The 19,452-nt window shown below is 42.8% G+C and overlaps 1 protein-coding gene across 3 annotated transcripts in view; it reads left to right on the forward strand.

Moving 5' to 3' along the window:
* The first annotated feature begins 13,058 nt into the window (after positions 1 to 13,058).
* The window catches only part of MAK (male germ cell associated kinase), a 40,245-nt gene continuing 33,851 nt past the window's right edge, over positions 13,059 to 19,452 (forward strand). For all 3 annotated transcript variants that reach the window (XM_061146221.1, XM_061146222.1, XM_061146223.1), the window contains exons 1-3: positions 13,059 to 13,159; positions 17,574 to 17,628; positions 18,884 to 19,005. In XM_061146221.1, coding sequence (XP_061002204.1) covers positions 13,059 to 13,159; positions 17,574 to 17,628; positions 18,884 to 19,005 — 278 coding nt within the window. The remainder of the gene's footprint in view (positions 13,160 to 17,573; positions 17,629 to 18,883; positions 19,006 to 19,452) is intronic.

Below are 19,452 nucleotides of genomic sequence, written 5' to 3' on the forward strand. Positions count from 1 at the left end.
GGAAAATAATTTCAAGGTGATTTCTCAGGTATTTGTAATAGATCATGAATCAAAAATGGCTGCCGACCAGTAACATCAGACATTCCAAAAGAGTTTCTAGAGTATTCCTTGAACTGTAAATGTAAAAGTTGTTCTCAAAAATATAAACATATCTACTTTAAGTAATCCAGGAAAGAATAGATAAATATAATTTGAATCTCCACAATTACCTCTTACACTTTAAGTGCTCTCCAAGGGAAATTCTAAACTAAGAAAGAAATCAATTCTAAAATGTAGAAACGGGGTCTCTCCTGGCAGTTTGGTGGTTAGAACTCTAAGGTTCTACTGTAGGAAGCTCAGGTTTGGTCCCTCAGGGAACTAAGATCCCACAAGCTGCATGGTGCGGCCAAAAAAAATGTAGAAAAGGAGTAAGGAATGAATTATCCTTTTTTTTACTGGACGCTTGCAGTGGTGATACATATCAGCTGAGGTGGGTGTTGAGTCTGCCTCAAGGCCACAGGCGTAGACCCTATTCCAACGCCACAGGAGCAGAGACCAGAACCAAGGCCGCCTCCGGAACTGACCGAGCCCCTTTGTAAACGTTGCCAAAAGCCCTCCCGCCATCATCTCTAGCAGGCTTCCTGACCCCAAATTAGGCAAAAAATGCCCACCCATGGTAGTCACCCTATAGCGCCCAAACTAATCACCTAATACTAAACTTCCAGCAGGAATTTTCTCTGTCTTGAGGCTATAATTGGCCACTAACCCATGGAGAGTGTTAGCTCTCACTGGTCTGACAGGAGGTCGGCCTACTGGATTTGCAGCGTCTTCATTAACTCTGTACTTTGTCCTTAATAAACTCACTGCTTTCTGCAGGACTCTGTGTCTGAAAATTCTTTTCCAACTCACTTTCAGACTGCCTCAACAATAGGGATGGCTGAAGGGGGAGCACTTTGGGGAAGTGGGGCAAGGAGAGAATATTAGGAGCTGAGTTTGAACATGTTAAGTTCAAACTATTAGATTTCTCAGTAAAGTGTTGAGCAGGTTATTGGATATATGGGTCTAGAGTCCAAGATGGAGGCAGAGAATTAGAGAGACACGTTTGGGAATCATCAACATAAAATCAAACTTGGCATTGGTAGGTTGTAAAATGCTATTCAAATATAAAGTATCATTACCTAGTAGTTACTGGTGAACAACACAGCAACAATCATTGGCCCACTACCCCTTTGGAACACCAAAGTTACTTTTTGAAGAATGAAATAATGCCATTTGAAGCAATTGATGGATCTAGAGATTATCATACTAGGTGAAGTAAGTTAGACAGAAAAAGACAAATATCATATGATATTGCTTATATGTGGAATCTAAAAAAATGATACAAACGAACTTGTTCACAAAACAGAAATAGAGTCACAGACTTACAAAACAAACTTAGGGCTACCAAAGGGGAAAGGGCAGTGGGGGATAAATTAGGAATTGTGGATTAACAAGGGCTTCGCACGTGGTGCATTGGTAAAGAATCCGCCTGCCAAAGCAGGAGACACAAGAGAAGCTGGTTAGATCCCTGGGTTGGGAAGATTCCCTGAAGGAGGAAATGGCAACCCACTCCAGTATTTTTGCCTGGAAAATGCCATGGACAGAGGAGCCTGGCGGGTTACAGCCCAAGAGATCACCAAGAGTCAGATGCCACTGACTACTAACTGCACCGCACTGGGGGTTAACAGATACAAAATATAAAACAGATAAACAACAAGGTCTGTCCGTACAGCCCAGGGAACTATATTCACTATCTTGTAAGAATCTATAATGGAAAAGAATCTGAAAGAGAATCTATCTATCTATCTATCTCTGAATCACTTCAGTGTACACCAAAAACTAATAGAACATTGTAAATCAACCATACTTCAATTTTTAAAAAAGATACTTTATGAAAAACATTTTTTAACAGAATACAATTTTTTGGAAAATAGGATATGTATACAAGTGCTAAATTTTTCTTGCTCTATTTCTCAATTATTTTATTGTCAATTTTAAATACTAAGAAGTTCAGAGGTTCTCAACTGATTTTAGGCTTACAAAGTATTATCAATTGGAAGCTCTGAGGCCATGTAATGACATCTTCTTCAAGAATGCTTATCTTCCTAGGAAATGAAGAGCTCAAAATGTGAAATACAGTCTCAAAAGAACGTCGAGGCTGCTAGGTCAGCTACGGTCTTGATAGGAATCATGTAATGAAGGATATGCTGCTAATCTTTGATAAGGAATATGCAGGTAGTTTAAAAATATACACACTTCTCAACACTTCACCCTGTAAGGAGAATTGAGAGAAACATCAATTAAGGTTTAAGCATTGAAAAATTGATTATTGAGGATGACACAGTTTATGGCAAGTACAAGGATGAGGGTTTATAGAAGGGAATTCCCCAAATAATGATAACATTAAACCACTGCCAATCCTGATGCTATGCTGGGCTCAGAACACATATTTTGCCATTTTGTTGTTACATATCTACATGTCAGTCCATCAGATTACAAATAGGAATATTTAGGAATACAATATTGAATACAATATTGCTCTACAGTATTTGAAGTATCAATGCTCAAAAGTAAATTGTTGAAATTCTAGCTCTGGAAATGGTGGAGTGGCTTGTATTGAACTAACTCTCCTTCAGGTGGTGGTTATAAACTCTGGACAAATATAAAGCTTAACTATTTGAAGGCCCTGGAAAAACCACCAAAATCAAACAGAAACTGGGTGGGGAGATTGGAGCCCCGAGGGAAGAGAACCAGGATGACTGGGGTCCGGGGCTACACAGCGTCTCCGATGTCTCCTCAGAGTGCGTCCCCGTCTACACCAGCAGGGCAGCTAGAACCGGAGCAGAAGCCCGCAGGGCTTCTGGCTTGTCGGGGAGTGGAGGCTAGAGCTGCCGGCAGAGTTGGAAACTAAGTGGGGGAACCACAGAGCAGCCACAGGGAGGAAGTCCCCCAAATCTGGGTACAAATTCACCTTACACGCTGGGCTGACCCCTGACCTGGGCTTGTTTAGACAAGACTCCAAGGACACTGTTAAAGTAACAGCTGGAAAAAGCTGCTGAAATGGAGCCACCGTGTTGTCTGCCGGCTGCCAGGGAGACCGAACCTAGTGTTTAGTCTCACGGAGCGGGAAGGGACCGCAAACACCGTAGTCCTCCCATCAGAACACTAGAAGGGCCACAGGGAGTAAAGGTTATATCCTAGATCCAAAGAATATACCCCAAAACGAATGGCAAAACTAAAACAAATTCATCTTCATTTATTTATTTATTTTGGCCATACTGCATGGCATGTGGGATCTTGCTTCCCCAATCAGGATCGAACCCTTGCACCCTAGAATGGGAGCCCAGAGTCTTAACCAATAGATGACTAGGGCAGTCCTTTATTTTGTTTTATTTATTTATCTGTTTATTTGCAAACCCATTTTTAAAAGTGGATTACTAGGGAATTCCCTGGTTAGGACTCAGTGCTTTCATTGCCAGGGCTTGTGCTCAATCCCTGATTGGGCAGCTAAGATCCTGCAAGCCATGGGAAATATGCCCAAAACAATTAACTAAATAAGTAAATAAAAGCATCTAAATAAATACCTCTAAAGTCTCCATCTGTATGGAGCCAATTAAAAGATATACTTACCAATCAAAGACTTGTGTCGTGTTTTTATTTTTTATTGATGATGATGGTCTTTACTTTTATTTTTTAAATGTCTGTATTTTTAACTGGAGGATAATTGCTTTATAACATTGGGTTGGTTTCTGCCATACATCAACATGAATCAGCCATAGGTATACATATGTCCACTCCCTCCTAAAACTCCTTCCCACCTCCCACCCCATCCTACCCCACTAGGTTGTCACAGAGCACTGGGTTTGAGCTTCCCGTGTGATATAGCAAATTCCCACTGGCTATCTGCTTTACATATGGTAATGCATATGTTTCAATGCCACTTTCTCAGTTCATCCCACCCTCCCCTTCCCTCTTTGTGTCCACAAGTCTTTTCTCAATGTCTGCATCAAGGTTCATCAGTACCATCTTTCTAGTTTATATATACATATACATATATGCATTAATATATGATATTTGTTTTTCTCTTTCTGATTTACTTCACTCTATATAATAGGCTCTAGGGTCATCCACCTCATTAGAACTGATTCAAATGTGTTCCTTTTTATGGCTGGGTAATATTCCATTGTATATATGTGTGGTGTTTTTAAAACATGAAGTGTACAGTTAACTTCTCATGCTTTAAAAAGTTGCACTGATTTCCTGAGTTTTTAAACTTTAACCTCCTCCCACGGTGACCCAAATCAAAAAGTGTGCATTTTAATAAATGAAAAAAAGTGGGAATGAAAATTGGGATTTCAATAGTCACTTGTCTTTACGATGTCCCTCTAGTATTAAAAAAATTTTTTTTCAGAGCTTTTGAACTTCCTTTTGGTCAGGAATTTGATGATATATCATATTACAGTAGAATCATCTAAGTCAGTGAATAAAACATAAACAAAGTTGCTGAACCTAGAAACATATTGATAAAGATCAGCTCCACAAATTCCTTTGACAGAAGCAAATACACTTGAGGTGATATAATTGATGACTTCCTGTGAAGCAAGACAGATTCTAGGCTTATTTGTGAAAGTTATGAAGTGAACTGAATAGTCTGTGCAAACACAGCGCAGTGAAGTAGCTGCTCCCTGACAGACGGGCCAGGTCTCAGGTTCCCAACCCTGCCCTGTGGCCCTTCAAGACGATCAAAGTCATCCATAGGGATTCTTCCTGGCTAAAGTTCCAGTTGAGTGTTTTGGCTTCAATGTCTTTTGATCTCCTCCATGTGAGCTCTCCCTGGCTTCTGTCTGAAACTTCTGGGACCACCCGGGGGCTGGTGCAGAGGGTCCCAGTGCTAGGATGGCACCACCGGTCTAAGTCACATCGTCCTGTCAATTTGAACTCCTAAATGGCCCTTGTTCTATCTCTGTCATTACTGCTATAGTTGGATCCACCACTTTTTCCTGATCAATTGCCATAGCCTCCTTTTTATTCTTTTGCCTCTAGACTCACTGTTGAAATCTACCTTATCCACTGCTGCTTTTGTGATCTTTCTGAAATGCAAAAGTGAGCCTGTCACTCCTCTGTAGAAAATTCTTCATAGTTCTCTTGCTATTGCCTGGTAAGGTTCATAGCAGGCTATAAGACCTCCATGATCTAACTTATGCTTCTTATGAATACTTTCCCCATTTTTTTTCACTTTAAGCTATGACAGAACCATGATCATGTCTGTCCTGCTATCCTATCATTATTCCAGAGCCTTGACACATAATGGATAATTGCTAGCAGGTACATCACTACCCCATGTCTCATGCTTCTAATTTATGGGCCTTTTTGCTAGTTAATTGAGCTTCTTCTTGGTAGAAACACAAGTGTGCCCTTCTCTCACAACTCGAGGCTAGTTACTATCACTTGTGTATTTATTCACCATTAACTCATTTATCTTGGGATTTACCACAGTCTAACACCGTGACTGGTACTAAATTCTTTGAATGAATAAGTGAAAATGAGTTCAGAAGTGTGGCCCAGGAGTTAACATATATGTGTGAAGTTGACCAATATAAAGAATTGCAATCCGGTGCAATTCAGTTTTCCCCAGGCAGTGCACGTCAAAACAAAATACAAGGATTACGAGGCGAACAGTTGGCTTCCTCTTGCTCATCACAAACCTGGGAACCAGATTTAATGAATCAAGACTTTATAGAACGAGTCGGAACAAAGGGCAAACAACCCAACTTCTTATAAATAAGTGCGAAGGTAATCAGGACTGCCACAAGCCCCAAACGAAGATAGCAGAAGAGCAGGAACTCCAGCGCCTCCCAGACGTTCCCGGAGGCCCCGCCCTCGGGAGGCGGGGCGAGCGCCCGTGGGCGGGGCCGCCCCGCTCAGCCCCGCCCCGTGGGCGGGGTGTACGCGGGAGGGCGGCGCGGAGGCGGACGCACGCACGCCGTTTCCTAGGAGATGGAACACACTGGACGCCGGAGCTTCACAAGGGAGCGAACGAGGTAAGCGGCCGGCTCGGGCAGGTAATCCCGAGCGGGCAGCGGGGCGGCCACCGTCCGTCCGACGCGAGTCTGTCCTGCGAGGCGACCCGGCATGTTCCCCGGGCGCCCTGTCCTAGCGGGGCGGACCTCTGCCGAGAGAAGGGGCCTGGACACCGGTAGGGGTGGTGGACTGGAGGGAGGAGGACTCGGGGAGGGGCGGGGCTGGCCGGCGGGGACGATCTACCTGCTCCCAGCGCGGTGGGTTTGCCCCGAAGCGCCCCTGGCGACTTTCCTGCGCCGCTAGACGGCGGGGTTCAGTCCTGGGTTGGAGGATGACCGTGGGCATACATCAGCCTGGGAGACCCTCACCCCCCGAACCTCTACCCTAGAGTCTCCCATCGTACCCCCTGTACCCCCGTACCCCTCACCCCGGGAACTCCCCCTCTCCCTTTAGTGCCTGGGCTGGAGGGGACTCTGCCTTGAGGAGTGAGGGGGCGGGATCGGGTCTCCGGAAGGCAGCGGAATTGAGTTCAGAACTGTTACAAAAATGAAAAAGGAGGAAAGAGAAACTGGGTCCAAATTCAGTGCTCACTCGTGCATCCCAAATGGCTCCCAGGTAAAAGCGGAATCCTGGCGTAGGGTGGACCAGCGGGACCCCGGGTCCCCCACGCCGAGCCCGCCGCTGCGGTCGGCGGGGACACGCGGGTCCCCCGGGACCACCCCTTCCCGCAGGCCGGCGGGGCTGCGCCCCCGGAGTCTTAAGGGTCCTGGTTTGCTGCGGGGCGGGGGAAGGGGGGAACAGAAATCAGAGCGTCAGGGAATGAAAACTGTTTCCTGACTTGCAAATAAGACGGGCACTTAGTTTAAGGACAGAGTTGGAGTCGGGGAGGGGAGACAATAAAACTGGCTTTTTATAAGGTGTTTGTAATCTAAACTCTAAACGGAAAGAAATTTATGTAATTGTGTTTAATCTTTTTAAATGATCAGGCATTTGTTCAAATTGTAACGGAATTCTCATAGAGTCAAATGTATCGGAGTTATTTTAATCAGAAAAACAATCCCTAGAGTCGAAATAGTAATGGAGGCAAAAGTTACTTTCCAGCCTTTCGGCCTGTCTTTACCGTCCCCCCTCCTGCCCCCCACAACCTCCATCTCTGTCGAGGGGCCGAGGGACCGAGTGACCGGAAAAGGAGACCCTTCGCTCCGCCCAAGGAGGCCACCTTCTGCCTAAGCAAAACGGGCTTTGGGCAAGGTGTTTGATCTATTTGTTGGGATGGGTGTGTGTGTGTGGGTGTGTGTGTTGATTTGGTTTTGCTTCGTTTTAAAACAGTTTGTGAATATTAGCGCAGAACACCATGCTTTTATTTTTTAAACACAAAATCTTTGTTTTCCCATTGCAAAAGCTCCCCCTTTTAATTTCTGTAAAGGTATGACTTGGTTAGTTTGATAACTTTTTTTCTGTTTTGCTTTTTAAACAACTTAATGATTTTTATGGCGTTACTTTAAAAACAAACAAACGTTAATTCCAGCCTTAGAGTAATAACATTAGGGCAGATTGTACCAAAGCAAGTTGAAGAGGTGCAGAGGTTTATCTGCTCAGTGATTGGGCAGACACAGATTTTACCCTCCATTTGCCCTCTGTCTTAATCTTCTTTAATCCTTTCTAAATCCCTTATTAGTTGGTAGAAGCTGTTGAGAATAAAGCTCAAGTTTACATTAATTGTGCACTTAGCTAAAAATAAGACAACTAGAATAGGAGAGAAATGGTAAGAGTATTTCTTTAATGTAAGTCTGTAATTGAGCCTCTCAATAAATGTTTTTTTTCCCCTTAATCCAGAATATAAGGTGTGTATAACTCATAAGAAAGTACTGTAACTTGATTGTAGAAAATTCCAAGTTCCTAACAATTCTCTTAAATTATTTGAGGATCATAGTTAAATTACACTTACTTGTGTTTTGCCTTGTTGCATACATATTGAAATACATACATGGAAATATTCTTGTGCAAAAGAAATCATATTAATACACCCCTATTTTGCAGAATTGGAGAGGGAAATGGCAACCCACTCCAGTGTTCTTGCCTGGAGAATCCCAGGGATGGCGGAGCCTGGTGGGCTGCCGCCTATAGGGTCGCACAGAGTCAGACACAACTGAAGTGACTTAGCACATTTTGCAGAATTAGCTTCCAGGGGTCCACAGAGAAGACCTGATGTTGTGAAAGGTTGAGGGCAGGAGGAGAAGGGGGCAACAGAGGAAGAGACGGTTGGAAAGCATCACCAACTCAAAGGACATGAATTTGATAAAACTCCGGGTGATAGTGAAGGACAGGGAAGCCTGGCGTACTGCAGTCCACGGGGTCACAAAGAGTCAGACACGACTTAGCGACTGAACAACACAACAACAGAGAAGAATACATGTAGTTTGCGGAGAAATACCATTGAATGTGAACTGGGGACCTATAGGCAGTCTGTCTTGTAAATTGCATATACTGCTTTTCGACTCGTAAATCCGTTTAGGACCTTCCTGTGCTGCACTCACGAGAACGGTTGTTTCCGTGCCGTCGGTGGGGAGGTGCTGTGCTGTGCTTACGCTAAGTCACTTCAGTCCTGTCTGACTCTGTGACCCGGGGGACTGTAGCCGCCAGGCTCCCTGTCCATGGCATTCTCCAGGCAAGGATACTGGAGTGGGTTGCTGTGCCCTCCTCCAGGGGATCTTCCTGACCCAGGGATCGAACCTGCATCTCTTGAGTCTCCTACATTGGCAGGCAGGTTCTCTACCACTAGCGCCACCTGGAAAGCCCCTCAAGTGAGTAGGTACATGGGAATAATTTAAAAAATCCTTTATACATCGATGCCTGTCTACATTGGGCCATTATCCTTGTTTTCAGAGGGATAAGGAGACAGCTGGAATGGTCAGCTTCTCACCCTGGACAGCTGTTTATATTGTAATTCAAATGACTCAAAAGGGACCTTTCTGAAGCTTTGTTTGGGAGCATAGTATGTAAACTTGTGTAAACTCCAGTTGTCTTGGAACCACACATCAGACTTTTTAAAATCCATGTCATACCCATAATCTTCACCCCCTCAAACAAAAGAAGCTGAGAAACTGCCGTGTACCTCTTTTATTTTTCCCTGAATGTAAGTATCCTATGCTATAGCACTTGAAACAAACTATGTTTCCAGTGTTTTTTCTTTTCTTTTTTTTGAAGACTTGGAGTGAGGTTTCTATTACAGCCACTCCAAAACAAAAACAAAACCTCTGGGCTTCCAAGCTGGAGCAGGAAGGCATCAGTGACTGATCGGTCTGTTGTGCTGTAACAGTACTGTGGTGGTATGGTCAATGCTCTTTAAAGTGGAAGAGAAAGAGGCAGTTCACTCCACTTTTGCAGGGGGTTGAGCCACTGCAAGGTGAAATTTCCACGTTTCTGGCACCTCTTACCTCTGAAATTCTCTCCCACCCCGGGCAGCTCCCTCTTCACTCCTTTCTCTTTCGCCCTTTTCTAGAGGTGCCTACAATCACCATCTACCTCTCAGACCCTCAATGTTTGTCCTCACTTAGGTGTTACCATGAAAATAATCTGTTGCATGTGCAGCAGATTTGCAAAGAAAAGATGTTACTATTTATCCCATTAAAATATAATTCAGTAACCTGGGGTGGGGTGAAAATAAATTTCTTAAGGAACTCCAGTTAGACTCCCGTCTCCCTGACTCACTCTCCCTTCACTGTTTCTGGCCTAAGTTTTCAGTGTTCTTCCAGGTTATCAGCATGAGCCAGATCTAGCCCCACGGTGTCGTCGGGGTGGGGAGAACCCCTGTGTACTTTCCAGGTTGTTTATAGCATCTTGCCTTGTTAGGGTGAGGAGTTAGGAATCTTTAGGGGGTGGTGGGGGTGGGCAGCCTTCACTGTGGGGTAGATTCTACACGGTTTGGGAGTGAAGAGGGGTGGTTCTTTTTTAGCTGCATTAGTGATTGTAAAAGCTCGCAAGGATGGATTGTTTAGAAGTTGGGGACTGCGCTGAAAAACCAAACCGCTTCAGGCTAATGCAACTATTAGACTAACTCCATCATTGATGCTCTTGATCGATCCTAGGTCATTTAATCCCTCTGCGTTTTTGTTGTACATTGTTACTGATATGATGAACACTGTGGCCTTTTGGACAAATTTATTCTCTGTATTGTTACTTAACCAGAAAGAATCGGTAAACCTCTGGAGAGCACACTTGGGTAAAAGACCTTAAATAGAGAAGCTAGAAAAGAATGTCAAGCAATTTAGCGAATTCCCTGGTGGTTCAGTGGTTAGAACTTGGCACTTTTGCTGCAAGCCGTGTGGTGCAGCCAGAAAAAAAAAAAAGAATGTCAGGCAGTTTAATATCTGATAATAAACTGCAAAATACTGACTTAATAAAATTCTACGTGATCAGAAGGAGTATGTTTTATAGCCCATGTTTTATTTAATCATAGCACAGAGTATTACCAAACAGACCCCCAAAGAGCTTTCAAAATTGTCTTTCCTTACCTAGATAATGGAAAAATTAAGGAAACCAAATACACATTTTAGTCAGGAACCATGCAGGGGGATGTTGCCTTTCTCTATATTAATACCCTCGTGTTTAGAACCTGTGTCTGTGTATAATGTAAAGACCACTTGCAAAAGAACTTCATTTTCAGGCAAATGGGGAAGCATTTGCTGTCATTTGTTGAAACCATTTGCTAAGACATAACTGAGCCAGATGAAGGAACCACTAAATAGAAATGGAATTTACTATCGAGATCTCTTTGTCAAGTTCCTGGCCACAGAGGTAGTGTGGCCTAAACTACTCACGCACCTTTGAAGGGGTTGCTGTCTGTCCTGAAGTAAAATAAATGACAAATGAAAGCACTCCCTGTTATTTAAAAGCCCCACAGGTTCTTCCGGGGCTTCCTGTGGACAAATGTGTTCCTGTATAAAGGGAACTACATCACTTTAGTGCACTTCTCTGCGGTGTTTCCGCAGAAAAGCCTATTTTTGGAAGCCTTGGGTACTTTGACAACTACAATATATTCTTGTTGCTCCTACATTTCTGCATCTAATAGAGAAGGAATTTCTGTGATTTTGTTTTGTGGAAGTAGTGCTACAGTGAAGGAAAAATAATCATTGATTGAAGCAACAGATTATAAAAGGCATTTTATTTTTTGGCCGAACCACGCAGCTTGTTGGATCTTAGTTCCCCAACTATGGATCAAACTCGGACACTCGACAGCAAAAGCACAGTTTCTAACCACTGGACCTCCAGGGAGTTCCCTATAAAACATTTTAAAACAAGCTATGTCCCTTCATAGTGCCAAACGTTGTTACCTTCTGCAGCTAAGAATACAGCCTTGTAGCAGGAGGATCGATTTTTTTAAAGCAACATAAGAATGATAAACAGGTATGAAATGAGAAATGTTCCTTGAAAGCTGAATTGAGACAGAAGAGTGGGAGGAAATTATTGAACACAGTTGTAATGAAGGAGGTACTATGGCTTTATGTACTTCGTTTTTTTTTTTTTTTTATTATAGTAATAAAATCAGAACCTATAGAAACCTGTACCCTTCCAATATATACACATCCACAACCCCTTTTCTGCAGTTTTGAAATCCACAAAGCTCTGAAAGATGACTTTTCAGGAATTAATTTGTGCAAATTCATTTGAAATAAAATATGGCCCGAGTGATGTGAGGACACTTGTGGTCTTCGCTTCTTTTCTCTTACATTTTCCTGCAGGTGCTTTAAGATGCTCTTTGGGAGATGTTATGTACCCGACTGCTTTTCTGTGGCTGGTGGTTTAGTCGCTGAGTCAAGTCTGACTCTTGTGACCCCATGGACTGTAGCCTGCCATGCTCCTCCGTCCATGGAATTTTCCAGGCAAGAATACTGGAGTGGGTTGCCATTTCCTTCTCCAGGGGATTTTCCCGACCCAGGGATGGAACCTGGGTCTCCTGTGTTGCAGGTGGATTCTTTACCCCTGAGCCAGCAGGGAAACCCTCTATTTCTTTTCTAAAATATGCAAATACCTGGATTCCAAATACATCTGGCCCAGGAATTTCACATAAGGGATTGTGGTCCAAATTAAGCACGATGCAAAAATAGATTCTAAGAATGGATATATTGGAGAATCTGATTTTGCACAGTCTGATGTGGACTCATATAGATTCTGTTGCTGCTGTGTCGTTCAGTTGTGTCTGACTCTTTGTGACCCTATGAATTGTAGCCCACCAGGCCCCTCTGTCCATGGGATTCTCCAGCAAGGATACTAGAGTGGGTTGCCATGCCCTCTTCCAGGGGATCTTCCCAACCCAGGGATTGAACCCAGGTCTCCCACATTGCAGGTTGATTCTTTACCATCTGAGCCACCAGGGAAGCCCAAGAATACTGGAGCAGGTAGCCTATTCCTTCTCCGGGGAACTTCCCGACCCAGGAATCAAACCAAGGTCTCCTGCATTGCAAGTGGATTCTTTACCGGCTGAGCTACCAGGGAAGCCCATAGATTCTATTATAGTCATTAAAAAAAAAAAAAGGAATCACAAACATCATTAAGTCAATGTTTATTGGGTTCCGTTTCATTACATGGTACCATGTATTAATAAATGAAGCATTCTACAGTGATTTTAGCAGTCTATCACATGTGAACGTCATTCCACATAGCACAAGTGATTTACTGACACATGCTTAAAAATTAGTATTTATCTTACAGTTTTCCTAGGTTGCCAGTAAATTTTTGGAAGTGATGCTTTAATGAGCATTCCCTTTATTCTTGTTGATTTTTACAGGGTGTTCATAAGAATGGAAGCACCGTTTCCTTGCCAGATTCCTTACTGCTGCATCTTATGAACCTACAGAATCTTGGGGAAGAACCTGTATTTAATGATGACAAAACCTGTCACCAGTGTAGCAACAACGGTCTAAGGGCAGAAACGAATAAAAATAAAAGACGCGTTTATATTTATATTCAACAAAGACGTCCTTTCCCGTGGACAGCCTGCGCTGCATCATTCTTCCGAGATGAACCGGTACACAACCATGAGACAGCTGGGGGACGGCACGTACGGGAGCGTGCTCATGGGCAAGAGCAACGAGTCCGGGGAGCTGGTGGCCATCAAAAGGTACCGCGGGCGACCCTGCCACGTGCACCCGTCTTTCTGTTCCTCTCCTTTGCTTGCTTGAGAACGTACACAAGCGCAGGGAGAAGTCTGGTGCAGACCCCACGCTTGTTAGGCCATGGTGGAATGCCATTCTGGAGACAGCACTGCAAGAAAGGAGTTCTGCTGGTCCCCACGTATATGAGTTTAGTTTTCTGATTTGTTCAGCAAAATAAGGGCTCTGCTTTTTGAAAAAAAAGTTATTTATTTTTAATTGGAGGGTAATTGCTTTACAAGGTTGTGTTGATTTCTGCCATACATCAGCGTGACCCAGCCATAAGTGTGCATGTGGTCCCCCCGTCTTGCACCTCCCTCCCACCCCCCATGCCACCCCACCCTCTGGGTGGTCCCAGGGCACCAGGCTGAGCTCCCTGTGTTACACCGCAGCTTCCCATTGGTTGTCTGTTTAGGGCTCTGCTTCTTATGCATGACAAATCTGAACTGAGACTGGAGGTAATACGTAGAAATTTTTTTAGCACTTAAAGTGGAGTACAGAGTAGAGATTATTATTATTTCTTTAAAACAACAGGCCTCAAAATCAGATGGTATTCACAATATCAGGCTGAGTTCTGAATGGCATATGGTATTTCCCTGAGCTCCATATGAAATAGAGGAATTATTAACTTAATTATTTCTTTAATCTACTGTATTTGATATCTATCATATGTTAAAAAAAAAATTACCCCAAAGCTTAGTGATTTAAGACAAGAACAAACATCTATTAACTCATGGTTTCTGTGGGTCAGGAATTTAGGAGCAGCTCAGCTGTGGTTCTGGCTCCAGGTCTCTCTGCGGTGATGGCAGAGGTCGGCCCAGGTCACAGTCATCTGCAGGCTGGACCGGGGCTGGAGGACACACAAGCTGGTTCGCCGTGTCAGTTTGCTGGGGCCACTCTCACCAAGTACCCCAGACTGGGTGGTTTAAGCAGCGTATTTATTTCCCCACAGTCTGGAGGCTGGAAGTGAGATCAAGCTGTTGGCAGGGTTGGTTTCCCTTCAGACCCCTCTCCTCAGCTTGCAGATAGTTCTCTTCTCCCCGTGTGTTCACCTGGTCTTCCGTCTGTGTATGTCTGGGTCCTAATCTCCTCCTCCTATAAGGACACCAGTAATATCGGATTAGGACCCACCCCAAAGCCCTCTGTTAACCTTAATTACCTCTGTAAGGTCTATCTCCAAATGCAGTCATTCTCTGAGGTACTGGGAGTTTAGGTCTTCAAGATATGGATTTGGGGGGACACAGTGTGGCTCAGACTGGACTTTTATATATGCCAGTTTAAGCACAGACTGGTTGGCTTAAACGGTAGGGATTTATTGAGACAGTTGGGCGGTTACAAGTCTAAAGTCAAGGTGTCAGCAGGGTTGGTTCCTGCTGAGGGCTGGGAGGAAGGGCTCTCTCCTAGGCCTTTTTCCTTGGCTTATTGATGGCATTTTCTCTCTATGCACCTCCCATGTCAGCTTCCCTTGATGCATATTTCTTTGTCCAAATTTCTTTTTTTATATAAAGACAAATTTATATAAAGACAGTTTCTCTCTATATGGGGCTCTACAGATCGTCACTTGAGTGTTCTCATGACACGGTAGCTGGCTTCCACTGCAACAAGTCTTGGAAACTGATTACCGCTTCAACCAAAGGATGATCATCCAAAATTTAAATGCTTTAACAAATGTTTATAAAATGTTAAAAACTTTACAATATGATGATCTAAAATATTACGTATATAAGGAAATACGTTTATAAAGTATTGTCAAATAGCCATTAGTATCAAGTAAGTAAATGTTAATGTATAATGAATGGGCTTCCCAGGCGGCACTAGTGGTAAAGAAACCTCCTGCTAGTAATTAGCCTACAACTAATAAAAATAAATGAAAAAAAAAAAAAAAGAAATAATAACCCCCCCCCAAAAAAAAAAAAAAAGAAACCTCCTGCCAGTGCAGGAGACTTTAGAGACGTGGGTTCCATCCCTGGGTTGGGAAGATTCCCCTGGAGAAGGGCACTGCAACCCACTCCAGTATTTTGCCTGGAGAATCCCATGGACAGAGGAGCCTCATGGGCTGCAGTCCATGAGGTCGCAAAGGGTTGGATGTGACTAAAGTGACTTAGCATGTTTACATAACCGAAATGAAAAACAGGAATAAAAAGAAATTTCCCTGACCTGAAAGGTGAAATAGTACAGTTACTTCCCATAAAGTTGGTTTTAAGACCAGTATGCCTGTTGTACCCCCTACTGATCAAGATTGTACTGGAGACCCTAACTGGTGCAATAAGAGAAGAAAGTAATAAGCAAGGTGTAAATGTTAGCCAAAATGAGATGAAATCATTCTTAGTTATAGGCTAAGTGATTATATAAATGCACCCAAATACTTCATTACACACACATAAATTTATATGTAAAAATATCTTTAAAAGGACTGGAAAGATTTACAATAAAATTCATGAATGCTGTGGCTCCTAGGGGGAGAGGGGTAAGAAGATGAGAATGAGGGTTGGGTCTCGTGGTGTCATCTTAGAAGACATCCCACAGAAAATGAGATCTTGAGAATGAGAAAAAGCTATGAAGAGGAGAGGGAGGCATAGCCAAGCTGTAAGAATAGCATGTATGAAGTCCTGGAAGCAGGAGAGATTTTCCTTTGGGAAATTTTATTGTAGGTCACTGGTAATAAACCTTGTAGTATCTGCTGCCATTTCAGAAAAAAAAGTAAAAAAAGCTATAACATGGTCCTTCTAGGGGCTGGTGATAAGACCCTCTCACCTCATTAAATTAACAATATTTATTAAGCTCTGTGTCCTTTAAAGACCTAAGAGGCGGTTCCATTCCAGAGGGTCTCCTGTTTGTGGGATGGTCGCTCAGGAGCCCCACCTGGGGGTTTCAAAATCCGTCAAGCCACCATTTAGCGAACATCTATTGAGACTTAAACTGTGTCTCAAAACCCGATCAGGCAGGGGGAGGTGTCCTCAAAGAGCTTACTGCTGGCTGTGCTTGAGGAGAGGGGACAAGGTCTAAACGGCATGACTAAACTCTATGGTGTGTGAGAAGGTGGCCAGTGCCACGGGGGAAAGGCAGAACAGGAAAGGCAACCTCAGAGCCCTGAAAGCCAGCCTCCGGCGTTCAAGGAACAAGGATCAGCCTGAGGTGAACGTTCTCTCCTTTCTTCCAGCCAGCCAAGCTCTTTCTAGCTGTTTCTCTGGCTGGCACCTTCTGTCTTGCAGGTCTCCTCTGAAACACTGCCTCATCACCAAGGCCTGAGGCCTGGCCAGTTTATCTCATGATCCTTAAAGCTGATCTGTATGTCTGTTTTGTGTTAACTGAAGTCGATTTCCTGTGAGATGGAAAGCACCATGGTAACCATCCCTGATTTCATCATCCGGGCACGTAGCAGGTGCTGGATGAATAAGTAAATGGAAGAGAAGTTGGCAGGGAGTCTAAAAGGAATTCTAACAGATTGGTTTAACTTCTTACAATTAAATTAATTTCTTCAAATTGGTCTAAGAAATTGGGATAATTGTTTTGTGAAGAAACTTCTATATTTGTTGCATATAGATACCTGTATCACTTTAAGGTAGTATTGATAAGAAGTAGTAACTGTTGAGGAGAAAGTAGCATGTTAGTAAATGTGGATTGCAGCTAGTACAGATTTTTAAGAAGAATAAACGTTTCAGTTTGTCCTAAATTTTGAAAAAGAACCTGAATATGTTAACTAGCCTCTGAAAGTCTTATTAAAAATTCTACAATTATTTTTTAAGAATCATAGAGATTATATGTACAGTTTTGGATGGATTTGATCACTGGATGAAAGTACTTTTATATTATATTTGAATTGACTTGTGTTTTATTTCAAATTGAGCATTGTGCTGGACTTTCTTCATTTCAGCAAGACATATATGGCTATAGTACTGAAAAGTATCTTTTGATAAGTCAGTAAGCCCTCAAGTTTTTTCAAGCTATTTCATAAATTTCTAGCACCTGAACACGTACAAGTGAAATTCTGATTCACTAAGAGTATTTTAGAAATAATAGCAGTGATGCCCTTGTTATCTCATTGTAGCCAACCACAGATACTGGTAAAAATAGGAACATCTAGTATTTCCTGAGTGCTGACCTAACCCATTTACAATAAGCTTCTCTTATGCAGCAGTTTCTGCTCTATAGCTAAGGAATTTGCAGCATGGAGGATCAGTAGGTAATTTGTCCAAAAAGTGACATAATCATGAGCCTGCACCAAGTGGCCCTGAGATGCACAGAACGAAAATGATCTGCTTTTAAGGAGGGGAGAGAGAGTTTGCCTAGAGCAAACTAATAATAAGAGTGAGAGCCAGCAGTGTAATTTGTGTCTTCACACCCTCGGTCCCCAGGCACTAAACTTTTCTTTTTTAATTTCAGAATGAAGAGGAAGTTCTATTCTTGGGATGAATGTATGAACTTGAGAGAAGTTAAGGTAAAAGCCCAGAGATGAGAAGAACCTGAGAAGACCTCAGTTCTACCCCACACGTCTCTCATTCCCAAGGATGGTAGCTAAGGAGACTGTTCTGTTCTCTGAGGGAAGCAGACCAAAGATAATTCTGTTTCTTATGTTTTTCTTTATCTTCCTAGACTCATTTCTCATCAGAATGTCAGTGGAGAACAGAAAATAACTGTACCCTCACATTTTAAAATACACTCACGTTTTTAATGCCAGTGATCTCTATTTATTATTCATTTTTTCTAAACTTTTTATTTTGTATTAGGGTGTAGCCGATTAACAAACAGTGTTGTGACCGTTTCAGGTGGACTGAGCAGAGGGACTCAGCCGTATAAATACATGTATATGTATGTGTATTCTGCCCCAAACCTCCCCTCCCATCCAGGCTCCCAAATAACACTGAGCAGAGTTCCCTGTGCCATTCAGGTCCTTGCTGGTTGTCCAGTTTAAATATAGCCGTGAAAGTACACTCTCACTTTTAAAAGAGTGCTTTAATTCATACTATCAAAGGAAAGACAAATTTTAAAATCACCACATACCATTTCTTTATATCTTATGTGTACAATGTGGATACATTTTCGGAGACTTTTGCATGGATTTGCACACGGTTAAGTCGGAAACAAGGTTAAACCTATTAAATGGCCAAGAAAAAAAAAGTGAGACCGAAATGCTTGATAGCTATTGTTGACCTGGTTTATTTCGGCACGTACATTCATTCCTTAAACAATTACTGCTTACTTTATCTTTAAGATTTTATTTCTTTATTTGTGGCCTCGCTGGGTCTTTGCTGCTGTTCGGGCTTGCTCTGGCTGCGGCGAGCGAGGCTTCCTCGCCAGCTGCGGGTGCACGGGCTTCTCATTGCCGCGGCGTCTCTCGTCGGGAGCCGGGCCAAGGGTGCTCGGGCTCCGAGGGTAGTCGCGGCTCCGGGGCTCCAGCGCGCAGGCTCCGTAGTCGTTCCCAGACCAGGGATCGAACCTACGGCTCCTACCTTCGCGGGCAGATTCTTTACCCCTGAGCCACCAGGGAAGCCCTATCTGCTTACTTTAAATAGGTGTACTAAGGTGTTTTTAAGATGTGTAAAATATTATACGTATTAAAATAAAATACACTAATGAATTTAGAAGAAATGGAAAATTACGTAAGGCATTTATCATACCTAGCATTGATGAGATTTTGCCAAATTCGGTACCTTTGCCTTAAGAATTTGTAATATTCACTTGCTCTGTTGCAGTCTCTGAAGAAACTTAATCATGCCAATGTGATCAAACTGAAAGAAGTTATCAGAGAAAATGACCATCTTTATTTTATATTTGAATATATGAAAGAAAACCTCTATCAATTAATGAAAGACAGGTATGTCTTTATGAAAATTAAGTTGTCCCTTACTATCTCCTCCATCAGTCCCTTAGGAGCCCTGTAATATTATAACACTTTGCAATATATGGGTCCAAGAAGTAGCTTTAAATTAGCTGTTATCTTTATCAAAGGATAATGTCTTAATTGGAGAAGAACCATCACTTTTCTGTTGTAATCTCTTAGAAGTCAAGATAAATATTTCATATAAACATACTATCTATAGTTTTTGAAACAAAAATCTATAGTTTAATAGCAATAAAGCTGGCCTTGAGCAAAACTGAAAGAAGCATCTACCTTGCTCTCCCACGCATCTTGTGAAGGTTAATTAAGGAATGGAGGAAAAAAGGAAGTTGTGTTTAAGAAAGGACCTAATGAGCCGGGCCATCGGGATGGTTACGTGAGCGACAGCAGCGTGTCACCAACACCAGGAAAGGCTCCTTTAGA

This window comes from Dama dama, chromosome 7, assembly GCF_033118175.1.
Source record: "Dama dama isolate Ldn47 chromosome 7, ASM3311817v1, whole genome shotgun sequence".
NCBI lineage: Eukaryota > Metazoa > Chordata > Mammalia > Artiodactyla > Cervidae > Dama > Dama dama.